Raw genomic sequence first — 12,657 nt, forward strand, 5'->3', positions numbered from 1 at the left:
CCCTGTGTTCCTGCATCAGCTCCCACTGCTGCTGGGTCCAGACTGGGACTTTTCCAGTGCTTCCAGAGCCTCTGGTGACATCATTGTCATTGGAGGAGGATTTTATATTGGTTTTGTATATATTTGTACATATCTGTATATATTTCATTATTTTCCTATTTACATTATTATCCTGTAGTATCAGTATTATTGTTTCATTAAACCTGTTAGTTTTCTTTTCCAACGTGTAAAGTCTCTCTCCCTTCTTCTCTTCTCTCTTCCCTTCTGAGGAGGGCAGAGGGGTTAACAGAGAGCATCTGTCCAGGTTTTAGTGAGCAGCCCAGCCCTAAACCACGACAGCCAGGGTAGCCACAGAGCAGCACAGTGTGCCTACAATTTATAAACCAGGCTCGGAGCTGGAATTAGTGCAAAGAAACGCCTTTCCAGCAAAGGGTTCTGGCAGCAGCCAGGCACTGGGGGGAGTGCCTGAACCCAAAAGGTCCCAGAGGAGCACAGACCAGTGTTTATTAAGGGAAAAGTTGAATAATGAAAGCAAACAACACAGAAACAATGGTCCTTCAGATCTTTTTCCTACTTAACATCCAAATATAAAAAGATCTTTGCCTTCTTACCAAGGAGAAACAGCTCCACATTTTCTTTTCTGCCTGGCTGAAGCAGCAGGTACTGACTGTTACAGATTATTTCAGCATCAGAAAGAATTTTGCCTGTTACTATTACTGTCAGTCTACAGGCACGTCCCCGTAGACTACACACTCATGACAACTTTACCTCCTACAAACCATCCTGTTTCTTTCCCAGGTTCTCAACAGACCAAGCAGCAGTTGACAGGAAAGCCAAGCTGTAACTTTCCAATGTGCAATTTGAAACAGAAAACAGAATTGAAAATGTTTGCTGTGTTTCAAGCCATAAAGACTTTGGAAAAGTCAGGTATGGGTGGAATTGGAGGAGACCGAGCAAGAACAAAAATACTCACTGAAAAAGAGCCACTGTCCCAGTCCCAGCTCTGAAAACACAGAGGACTTTTGAGATTTGCAGAAGGGGCTTAGAAAGGAGAAGGAGGATCTACAGCTGTATCTCTAAGGAAGGAAGCCACAGAGTTTACTGCAGCACGTTGGTAAACTTTCCAGACCTAACCCCACTCTTTTTGTATGAATCTTCCTATGCTGCTGCGGGCCACAGGTACCAAACAGCTTCTCCTCCTCCCTTCAAATGGGCAAATGTGCATCTCTTCTCCATCCCTTCCCAGCAGGAGGTGACATTTGATGAAGCCTTCACAAAACACATTTTAAGCTGAGGATTCTCAACTGTGCTGATGCTTTAACCACTCACCATGACGGCCCTGTCGCACACGTTAAGCTGCGGCTCCCCTGGCACCATGGTTGCTTTGTGCTGCTGGACAACGGCGGATATTCGCTCCATGGCCCTTTGGTATTCATCGCTGGCAAAACTGGAACGTGAAAAGAGATAGAGATGTTATTAGTGGGGCATCTTTACAGTGTCCGCATCACTAAGCTAGGCCAGAAGACTTTTCCTGGGCCATAGCAAAGGAGTAAATAAACATCCAGACACTTCAGCATAAACAAGTGTGTCACTCAAGAGGTCACCCAGCTCTCCACGTATTCATCCTCCACTCTCAAGTGCTTTTCTATTACACGTGCATCACGCAGAGACATTTATTGTAAGGAAATGAAGGTAATATCAGTACTTTTCATGAGTGTTCTCAAGCGAAGGGTTTCAAGTACAACCGCTGGCCAGTAAAACTTCACAGTCACCCAGTAAGATGAACCAACATTGTGCAAACAGGAAGATAGAGAAGAAGAATAGAAGTGACTTGTCCAAGACAAGAATACCTCCTCCGTTTCGCAACACCCACCCGGGGTTCTGCCCCATCTACATTCTTCCATTACAGCTTTATTACTCCAAGCTGGGACCCATCTGTCATGCTCCAAGCCCTCATACGGTGTTAGGAATTACCAGGTTTTTATCCACTACTCCAGTAGGTACTTGTTGAAGTGATTCAGGGTGCACTTCACTAATACTTCAAGTATTTCTAAAACAGAGGAGTACTACCCAATGATCTCATTTTGTCCATCAGGTTAAGAGTCACTTAAAAAAACCCTGAGAGTGGCAAATTGCTTCTGAAGATAAAAAGAAACAATGCAGCTCAGGCCTGACCTCGGGCTCCCTTTGCTTACGGTCCAAGCTGGCCACCAGCCCCACACTCCAGCTAACTTCCTTCTTTGCAAAACAATCGTGTTTCGAAGCCCAGCAACGTGCCAACAGTTTCCAGTAAACCCTATAAATATCGCATCTCGGCAAGCATCCAGAGAGAAGCTGATTGTGGAGATGGGCCTGAGCTTTGCTGATAGAGAACCGGAAGGGAATTTGAAATGACGAGCTCCAGCAAATGAATCCGTTGTTCTCACACCCTGTATCCTGATGAGAAGCTATCACAGGGACTGGCTGTGAGATCTGTACAGACCGCCCTGAAATTCAGATTATTCTTGTGATTATTCTTGTGAAACTCCTGAATTTGCTTGCTCCCACCTACAGCAGAGGTTTGGGAGCTGTCAAAGCCCATCTCTGCCTCACACCCTGCTGAGGACACTCAGGGCAGCAATCCCTTGGCTCCTGGTGCATCCTGGTGGCACAATGGCCTTTTGGTTTGGGCAGATTTTTATCTGGAAGCCCCCGTGGTCGCATTTGAAGCGAGCACGGCATTGCCAACACGCTTGAGAGAAATCAAAGCAGAGTTTTCAAAGAGGCAGCGACGTTTTAAAGCTAACTCGTGTTGACACACAGAGGACAGCGAGCACGGGAGAGCTTGCACACAGAGAGAAAAGGTTTTGGAGACAAAAATACCGAGGGAATGTGCCTTAAAACTGCAGGCAAAAAGCAGGGATGCTCACAGCACCTCGGATGTCGGAGCTGGATGAAATGGGGGAGCCAGAAACATCTTAAAGCCTACGTCACCCAGCAATGCACAAGAGATGAAATGCAGCTCAGGAAGCCACGCGTGCTGCAGTGTTTTAGCTTTCTAATGCACCTTTTGTGCCAGGATTTGAAAGCTCTTCTAAACTTGAGCTAATCGCACTTTATTAAGACCCTCGTATTAAGGATTAATATGAATTAATACATATTTTAATCAATTGTTAGAGTCTACCAGATACTCTAGATATCAAATCATTTAATGCCTCCTACTGCTGCTCTTGTAACTATCTAATGTGTTTATTTCTGTCGCGTACTCGTGTCACCTCTCCAGCACTTCAGATTTTCTTCTAGAAGTGGACCCGTAAGATAAAATGTTGCTGCTAACTAATTAAGCCTCACAGCGTCTTCGCAAATATTTAAGCGCTAAAGAGATAGCCCAATTTCATCCTCCGAAATGGCTTTTCAGACATGGGATTCCAAATTAGCCGTAATCTGGACAGAGCGGTGGAAAACACAGCTGTGCTCTGGATGAAAGATAAACTATTTGTTGTCACCACCGCTGCTTTTTGCTCCAAATATGCCAGTCCTGTTGCACTGAAAAAAAAATATATCTCCTTTTTTTTTGGCTATAATCTTAACTACTGCATTTATCCATAGCATTGTTGCTCATTAGCAACCTCAGACACGTGAATGCGGCGGTACAACAAAGTAGGCTCCAGTCATTTAAATCATCTTCGTGCTTTAATTCCCATGTTCAGGACACTCCGAGCTTTTTCAGCTGGCTCAGCAGTGACAGCAAATCTTGGCCTAACCTCAGCTCCTGGTGGTTTTGAACTGCTCTCCCCTGCAGCTTCGCCACTTTTAGATTATTTCAGCATTTAGCATAGGCTAAATGACTTCCCCAAAGCACGACAGAAATGGCTTGGCACGTATAAAAGCCTCGCACTTCTCACATGAGCACAAAGCTGGCTAAAGCCAAAGAACATGTATAGATTATGCTCCCAGTCACACTGCTAACCTATAAACCTTGTCTCAGTAGGGCTTAACGTGCTCTTAAGCTGGCTAAACCTGTTGACATCAGCTTAAAACGTATCCAATCGCAGCTGTCTTCCTGGAGTTGAAGTAGATGATGGTGATGGACCCTGCGTGCTGTAAGGTGTCATTCAATACCGGGAGATCAGCGCAGATCATCTTCAGATGCCTCCCTTAAACACACGAACTCTCTCCCTCATCCAGATGCGTATCAAGTCTCACGTGCATGCCAGCAGAGGACTGGCATGGCTGCAGGATGGACCTGGGAGATTGGAGTCACGCTGAGACAAAGCTGTGCTAGTGGGGAGTTTGGTTTTCCTGCCTTGGTCCCATGGAGATCCCCATTCCTCACGCCGATGAGCTCTGGTTTTGCTCAGACCTCCAAGATCCAATGTCCACGCAGCCATTTGTATTTACTGACTGCATCCGGGGGGTTAAAACTGGCTCCAGCCCTACACAAGAAGTGCATTTTGAGACAAAATTTGGAAGGGAAGAGTGCTTTTAATCTGTAGGTAAGATGGGAATAATTTCTTCATGGTAATCAGTTGTTAATGGAGGTGGGAACCTCTCCTACATAACACCGAGTCCCATCATTTCCCTGAAAGCGTGTAAGGGTCTGGGCTGCAAGGGCAGGGTCTGCTACATTCCCTGTTCCAAAAAAACCATGATGCTATTATCTATACAGGTGTTTGGGCATTATTGTCCGCATGAAGATCCAGACCTCACTGCCTCCAGGGCACGCCGCATTTTGTATTCGCATTCAACAACCCTGCCGAAGGAGAGCTGGGAATAGCAGTGCAAGAATGAGAGGGTGAGCAGGTGGTGTTGTGAGGAGTTTGCTAAAAGAGATCCCCCAGCGTACGCAAAATTATTCCACGCTCAGAATGAGGGAGCGGAGTGGACAAAGTCCAGGGTCATTACACTAATTGACACTTTACCTCCGGGAAGTCTCTGGAGATGCAATCAGGGCTGGCTTGCGAGTGCAGGGTCCCAGGCACAGGTGTGGCCTGTGCTTCCTTCATTTAGCGTAATTGTGCCTTGGCAATCTGTTCCCATCTCCTCCCTCACCAAACAGCTCCAGTGGAACCTGCTCTGCTGTTAACCCCGCCGTGCCCTGCACTGAAATTCAGGCTTGGAGGAAAGGAGGGTTTGTCTCAAACGCTGCTTTATTTCGGTGTTAGAGCTCTGGTTTAATGTTGCAGTCCTCAGTCTATCACCTCCAGGTCTGTGAGCATCCTGAGCTGTAAGGACAGGGAGAGGGCGATGCTCTACCAGCATAAATGCACCCTCAAATAGATCGCAAGTGGAGCAGATTAAAGAGCACTTTCAGTCTTTTTTTTTTAATAAATCTAGATTTGGATGTTTTATACCTCATCCTGATGATTCACGTATGATCAAAGTGCAGTATTTCTGTCCTGGGAGCGACGGGACCATGTTATTATTGAGAGGAATGGCACAAAAAGGTTATTTTATAGTGCGCTTCACAGAAACCCAGCAGTGGGCTCTTAATAGCAGCTTTCAGATTTATAGCATGTTTTACCAGATGCACATGAAGTTATGGGAAGAGCATAAAAGTTGGCTAATGATTTGTATATTTTACTTCCTTCTCCACTGGAATTATTTTAATTAAAAACATTATTCTTAATTGTGAAATACACCCAGATTCAGGTAATTTGATTTTATCTGTTATCAGTGCTTTGAGACTGCTCAGCACCGTAGTATCCAAGTCTTGATCTTGTCCTATTATTCAGTCTTCCTCAGTTCCTCTCTGCTATCATCAAGTTTATTTGCAATTTCAAGTCTGCACAATGCAGGAGGCAGAAAACAGGTTTGGGGCTCTGCTGCTGAAACATGGCCACTTGTAGTTACTGCAAAGATCCATGAGACCAAAGGAAAATAAAAAAGGAATTAAATAGAAGAATATTGGGCTGCTTACACCCCAATTCAGGGGTCCAGGAGCATCCGCAGGCCCTGGTTGCAAACACCATTGGAGGTGTGCGGGGCACCAGGTAGCCACAAAAATACGTGGAGTGGTGATGATGCCTCTCACCTGCATGGATTCTCTGTGTCCACAGCTTTCCTTGCAGCAAGGAGATGTGATCCTGATGATTCTTTCTGAACCATGGCATCCTGGGATGTATCAGAAGGGGTGTGGTTAGTAGGTCGAGAGAGGTTCTCCTCTCCCTCTGCTCTGCCCTGCTCACACCACAGCTGCAATCTTGTGTCCAGTGCTGGGCCCTCAGCTCAAGAAGGACAGGAACTGCTTGAAAGAGTCCAGCAGGGCCACAGAGATGATGGAGGGAGTGGAGCATCTCCTGCTGAGGAGCGGCTGAGGGAGGTGGCGCTCTTGAGCTTGGAGCAGAGAAGACTGAGGGGTGCCCTCATTCCTGGGGATCCATTTGGAAAGGGCAGTGTCAGGAGGAAGGAGCCAGGCTCTGCTCTGGGATGTCCAATGCCAGGACAAGGGGCAATGGTCCCAAGCTGGAGCACAGGAGGCTCAAGCTGAAGATGAGGCCAAAGTTTGTCAGTGTGAGGGTTATGGAGCATGGCCCAGGCTGCCCAGAGAGGTTGTGGAGTCTCCTTGTGTGGAGACACCCAAAGCCCTGGCCGTGTTCCTGTGTGACTGCTCTGGTGATCCTGCTCTGGCAGGGGTAGCACTGGGGGAGCTTTCCAGGTCCTTTCCAACTCCTCACATTCTGGGATCTGTGTGATTCTGTGATTCTTCAGGCAACTCTCTGAGGCTGTAGCCCTGCCTGGACCTGAAGAAGATGGTGTACATTTCAAAGTGCATTTTGGAAATGGCTTCATATGGCTTTTTACTTCCAATATTCCTTTTTCTACAGCATCACTCTTGACAGTTCCTCATAAAAATACCTGCAGGCTGCTGGTCTACTGTGATTAAGCACAAGTTATGGGTTACAGCATGGCACGATGCAGGGTACTGATCCTCCTTCCCACCTCCATTAAAGCAGCTATCGATCGCGATGATTTTGCCTCCCATGCTTGACAACCTTTCTGCTTCCAGCCCCTGCATGGCTGATGCTTGATGTTTTTTACTCATCACTGAAGCTTTTTATCCCCAGATCTCCACAATTTCCACAGCTTTGGTTTACCTCAATGCCACCTCTCCTGTGGCAGCAGCTCGCTCACCCCTGCACTGCAGCTGGTGCCATTTCCTCCTTTTCAAGAAGCTGAGGAGTCAGCGTCTCCCCTGGGCGAGATCCTGCCTCTTTGTTACGCACATTTTTTCCCTGCTTTGCACCTTCTGTCTGGTCCCCACTGCGAGGTTTCTGCTCTGATCAGCAAGGTGAGACTGGCAACTTTTCTTATCAGATCCTTTCCCCTTTGGCTTCCCTTCAGGAGCTTCTTCCTCTCTTTTCTGGCTCCATAACCAGTGCAATTACCTCTCTTGATGATTTCCTGGATTTTCCATCTGCTCGAAATAGGCACTTGTGAGCTCTTTTGTTAATTAATGTGTTCTAAAATCATTATGTTCATCAACCGAGCCTTATCACTTCCATTTTTTTCTTCCGTAACAGTAAAATCTATTGCCCTGAGTAAAACACAGGTATTTTGACGTTGAAAATTTAGGAAACTCGGTTTGGAACAGAAGCTTGTCGCTCAGAGCAGAATTGCTACTAACCTGGAGTACGAACAACACATAAACACGCTGTAGTTACTTGTTATTAAGGCTGTGCATCCTTGGCTCAAACTGACAGAATATCAGACATATCAGTTATCAATTCTTTTGCAGCTCTGTCAAAGCATTTTTTGTTACTTCAGTCTGCACTGGATATTTTCTTAACTGCATTTTAAGCTGTGCCAGCTTTTGCTATGTATTATTACTTGTGTTCTTCCTGGCTGGCATTAAAGTATTTAATAATAATAAAGAATAAGCAGTGTTCTGTGACTTGGGTAATAAAACTGACAAGTGGTTGTGAAGATGTTACCAACAGATAATTTGACACATGGAGAAACAAGTTCCCTATGTGGTACTCAGCAGACACACAATACCTCAACCATAACAGAATTTAGTAAAGAAAAAGACCTATCAGATCTGGTGGTTCTGCATTCTGATAAATTTAGTGACAAAGGCACCCCAGGGTTTGAGTGTTTTTATATCAAGCAAAACCCCAAGTAATTGCATCTAAGGAGGAAACAAAACACTGCTTGGATTTCAAAAAATGCTTCTGCTTTGTGTGCTGCCCAACACAGAATCTTATTTATATTTTAAAGTTGAGAGCTATAAAAAAGGAGCTATCTTCTATCCCCAGCCTACACAGATCTAATCAATCTCCTGGATGACAAAAGACACAAACGGTTCACTTCTCCCTACACAAGGACTTGATAACAAGGTAACTCTTCCCTATATAAGTGCAGTTACATGACCATTTTTGGCAACCAAAAGCAAGATTATCTACCAGTAAATACACTTCTTTGAAATATATTGCCCATATATACCCTGGTATTGCAGATGTTCTTATTGCAAGCACCTCTCCAGGTGCCAATTTTGCCTTGTCATTACCTGCAGATGTGTTCATGCATCCTGCAGCCATAGAAATGTTGAGCTCATCCTATAGTGCCAAGATTTGCCCAACGCTAGGACCTAAGAGCCCTGCAGTTCTCCCTGCAGTAGATAAGAGCTTGGTAGTGAATGTATCTGAATCCCAGCTAACTAAATGCAAAGTCTGTGAGGTTCTTGGATTGCAAGTTCCAGTCCAGGCTGAGAAACACCAATAATTATCTTCTAAAGCAAAGAGGCAAACACAACCATGTCCCTTGGCAGAAGTTGGGGTGCAGGAGGCGATGCACCCGAAATCAAAGGGGCAATAGGCAGGAGGAGCAGTCACAGCCCTGTTGGGTGCAGTTCCTGGAGTCAGACACGTGGAGGGACGCACACGCAGCCTTACACGAAGGGGAACAGAAGCGCAGGGTGCCATATGGCACAGAACCGCCAGGCGTGTCCTCAACGCGATGACAGGACCTGCCTGTAATTGCCAGACCAGTTTTTCCACCGCATGAAAAGCGCTCCTGGGGGAGATAAGCTTCTGCTGATGTTGTTTCCAGGCAGGCTCCAGGAAATTCGGTAAGCTGTGTCAGGAAGAGGAAGGACTTGTCCTGCTTCACCATGAAACCCAGGGATCCGAAAACTCTATGGACTTGGATCTGCAGTGATCCTTTCAGAAGAGGCCAATCCCCGTGTTCTGAGATGAACTGAAAACGTAGCCTTGAAAAAGTCTCTCAGTGTCAGGCAGTGCCTTGTGTGCACAATGTCACGACCCAAAGACATTTCAGATTAAAATGCCCGAGCACAAGCACCCTGCAAGCCAAGAGTGTTGCTGCAGTTGATCGAGCTGATTTCTAGGATGCCCTGGCTCCGACACCAGTTAGGATCCTAAAGGGAGCCCAAATATATAAGTAGTAAATCTCTCTGTAGGTGTGAGTGATGCCTGGCCTTCATGCACAGCAATGAAACCTCTTACCAGTGGTTTTTGCTTGTGATCCCGCTCCAAACTAATACAAGTCAAGAGGTATGACAGATTAAAATCATTTCAGGGAGAAGAAAAGGCTGCACTAAGACAAGGAATAAATGAAATAAAAAATGAGCAAAAGCAGGCAGGGAGTACAGGGCATCAATGTGCCATGTTGCTCCTTCACAGCAGCAGAAAAAACTCACAAAATCCAACGCAGATTTCGCAAAGTGGTAAAAGTAAATCACATAAAAGAGGGAAAGGTACCAATAAATGCAACGCAAATTTTTCTAAATGCTTTGGCAACGTAACAACGCAGCAGAGGAGCCAAAGTGGCGAAAGAGCTGTACGATACACCCTGTTCCTGCAGGAGGGTGAGCAGAGCGTGGCCAAGATGGACTGGGAACACACACGAACCTCGGGCTGGAGCACTCCGAGCACACCCAGAGTACGGACGGACAGATGCACGCGTGGAGGAGAACGCTGGATTCCCTTCGGAGAAACATTAGTGCTGGGACTCCCAGCAGGCTGTCTGCCAAGGGGGATCGTTAAGCTAAATAAAAATCCACAGCAGCACCAGCTCCACAAATGAGGATAATTTAATTACCACGTTCGATATAGGAGAGCTGCTTCCCAGGAGTTTTCCGTTGTGACCAGAGAGGAGACAAAAGCGACAGAAAGTGCTGCGGAAAGGAAGATTCATCTTCTAAAAAGAGGTTTTCTGTTAAGGTCTGCATATTAAACATCATCACAGCTTTCCATAATCGTGGCATAATCTTGCCATAAAATTCAATCAAACCAACAGCTTGTGAGTGTCCAAAAATCAATGGGACCATATGAGAAATGATTGCAGATGTAGCACTGGAATTTATTTCAATGCTCAATGTGTGGTGGTGGTAAAGATCATCTAAATAACAGGGAAGGAGGTGTCCTGCAAACACCTCTGAGGGAAAAGCTCCTCTCCCTCAAATGCAGAGGAAACACAAAAGCAGGCAAACTACAGTTCATTTAATACTGCCCATTTGTTTGAGGGGTTTTATGGAAAAAGAGGTCATTTCCATCCACTCATCTTCCTAAAATAAAATAGTTGTTAAACCAAACAGGGCACAGTCTCATCTGGAATCCCAGCCCAGAAGCGTAGTTTCACCGAGCTGAATTTGAACTGCAAGAGCTGCAGCTTTGCTTTATTCATTAGTGCCGAAATGCAATAGAAAATGAGAGGTAACGTGCTGGGCTTCTGAAGAGCTTTATACACCATGTAATGCACCTCTAGGGTGTTTGTCTGTTAAAGGAGGGAGAAGTGAAAATATTTTTCCTCCCCTTGTCTCTCTAGTGAAAACACTTAGTGGACAGCACAGGCTCAGTTCTTTCCAGAGTAATGGAGCGAGCGTATCCACTCAATTATTTAAAACAGTTGAGTAATTGCAGTCCTGTCAGCTCAGAAAACATCTCTCTGGTAAAGCTGCTGCACAAAACCCCTCCCGTGCAGGCGGTCGCAGTACCACTACTTTTCTCTTTGATTTATTTTCACATTCTCCGAGTGGGAGCCAGCAGTGAGGGATGAGGCTGCGTGGCCCCGTCTGCAGCAAGTTTTGCTGCAGGGTAAAATTCAGGCAGGACAAGGGAGGTGGGGACACCTTGGGAGCTTTTTCTGCAGGTGGCAGGTTTATACGGGGGCCGTGCTGGCTGATGACTACAGAAATGGTTACAGGAATCTCTCAGGGCATGGTGTGTGCCAGAGAGAAATATTACAATGGTAGGCTTATAGGAAAATGGATTCAGACAGCCAGGAGAGTCCAAGGAGGGAACAGACTGGGCAGAAAGTCCTGTGGCTAAAGACCTTCTGGAGAAGCTCCTTTAGCAGGGGCTAGGAGATGGGAAGGTTACCACGTTTGCCTTTGACAGATTGCAATGGACAGAGGAAAAACACCACAGAATATGTGAAGATCACGAGATATTTCGTCCCTAGCCCCAAAACACACAGAGAATCACAACTCCACTCACCAGCACCACTGTGTAATTCCCACAACTGCCCTGCAATTAGTCCTGTCCTGTCCAAAATAGTGCATTTTACGTCCTCTGTCAGGGGTGGTTGGACACACAACAAGAACAGAGGAGTCGAGCCATGGACGTGCACACATTCATCAGTTTTGACCATTTGAAACTCAAGGTTTGTTCCTTTCTTTCACCACTCCCACCAGTCATGGCTTTGCAGGACAGTTTTCAAGCAGATTACAAGAAGCAGCTACAAAAGCAAATGAATTATATACAGCATACACTGACAGTGCTGTGAGTTTTCACATCTTCCTTAACTGTCTCACCTTAACGGGTATTTCTCTCCAGGGTCCCTCCCCAGGTGGAAAAGCAGCGGCAGGGTCGTGTGCTCCTCCTGCGTATGCGTTGTCACTCCAGACACATTCTGCCCAGGACAGAAATCAATACCCTGCAGCAAAGAGGAGAGAGGTGATCAAGTGTGAAGCAGAATTTTAGCTGATGTCACTTTCTTCAGCATCTTTTTCCAATATACCCACAAAACCCAGAATTATTTTAAACTGAGAGTCTGCAAAATGGATTAATGGGTTAAATAAGGTGACAATGTTGGTGTTGCACTGACATAAAAGCCGGAGCAAGCCTTCCATTTTTGCTCTGTAAAAAAATGATCTCTATAAAATGTTCATTCAATGAAATGGCAAAGCAAAAGGCAGAGGTGAAACCATTTAATCATAGGAATTCCGCACGTGGAAAGTATCTTCTCTCTTTCGTATCTATGGCTTCAAAATACACAGAGAGGATGGGATCATGTAGCAGTTTGGATTGAAAAGCAGCAGCCAAACCAAGGGGCATCACCCTGAGAGCACCAGGCACCCATTAGCCACCCTGAAAACTCAGCTTGCCAGCACCTGATGGATGTGTTTCACTGCAGAACAAAGAAAATCAGGTTATTTTTAAAGAAATGGGGGCATTTGTTGATGTGGTTCATAGTGAGCTGGTATTGAGGCACTCACCTGGGAATGAAAGCAGGAAGAAGTGTATTAATTCTGGAGATGTTTCTGTCTCTAACATTTAAGCCTAGGGGGTCAGAAGTTGGGATTTTCCCAGTGGATATGAATGGTAGAAGTACCAACACTGTCCCTTTGCTTGCAGCAATGGGTTACAGAGGCCACCGTGGGACAGAGCGAGCCCCCTGTGGCTACCCACACCCGCCAGCTCTTTGCCCGGGGTG

General features: G+C 45.9%; 1 protein-coding gene across 1 annotated transcript in view; it reads right to left on the bottom strand.

The window, feature by feature from the left end:
- Positions 1 to 12,657, bottom strand: part of GALNS (galactosamine (N-acetyl)-6-sulfatase) — a 44,826-nt gene that overhangs the window by 2,342 nt on the left and 29,827 nt on the right. Inside the window, exons 12-13 of the mRNA XM_010181765.1 lie at positions 11,756 to 11,877; positions 1,330 to 1,447 (exon numbers count right to left, since the gene is read on the bottom strand). Coding sequence (XP_010180067.1) covers positions 1,330 to 1,447; positions 11,756 to 11,877 — 240 coding nt within the window. The remainder of the gene's footprint in view (positions 1 to 1,329; positions 1,448 to 11,755; positions 11,878 to 12,657) is intronic.

The sequence above is a fragment of the Mesitornis unicolor genome, unplaced genomic scaffold (assembly GCF_000695765.1).
Source record: "Mesitornis unicolor isolate BGI_N332 unplaced genomic scaffold, ASM69576v1 scaffold2073, whole genome shotgun sequence".
In the NCBI taxonomy this organism is placed as follows: Eukaryota; Metazoa; Chordata; class Aves; order Mesitornithiformes; family Mesitornithidae; genus Mesitornis; species Mesitornis unicolor.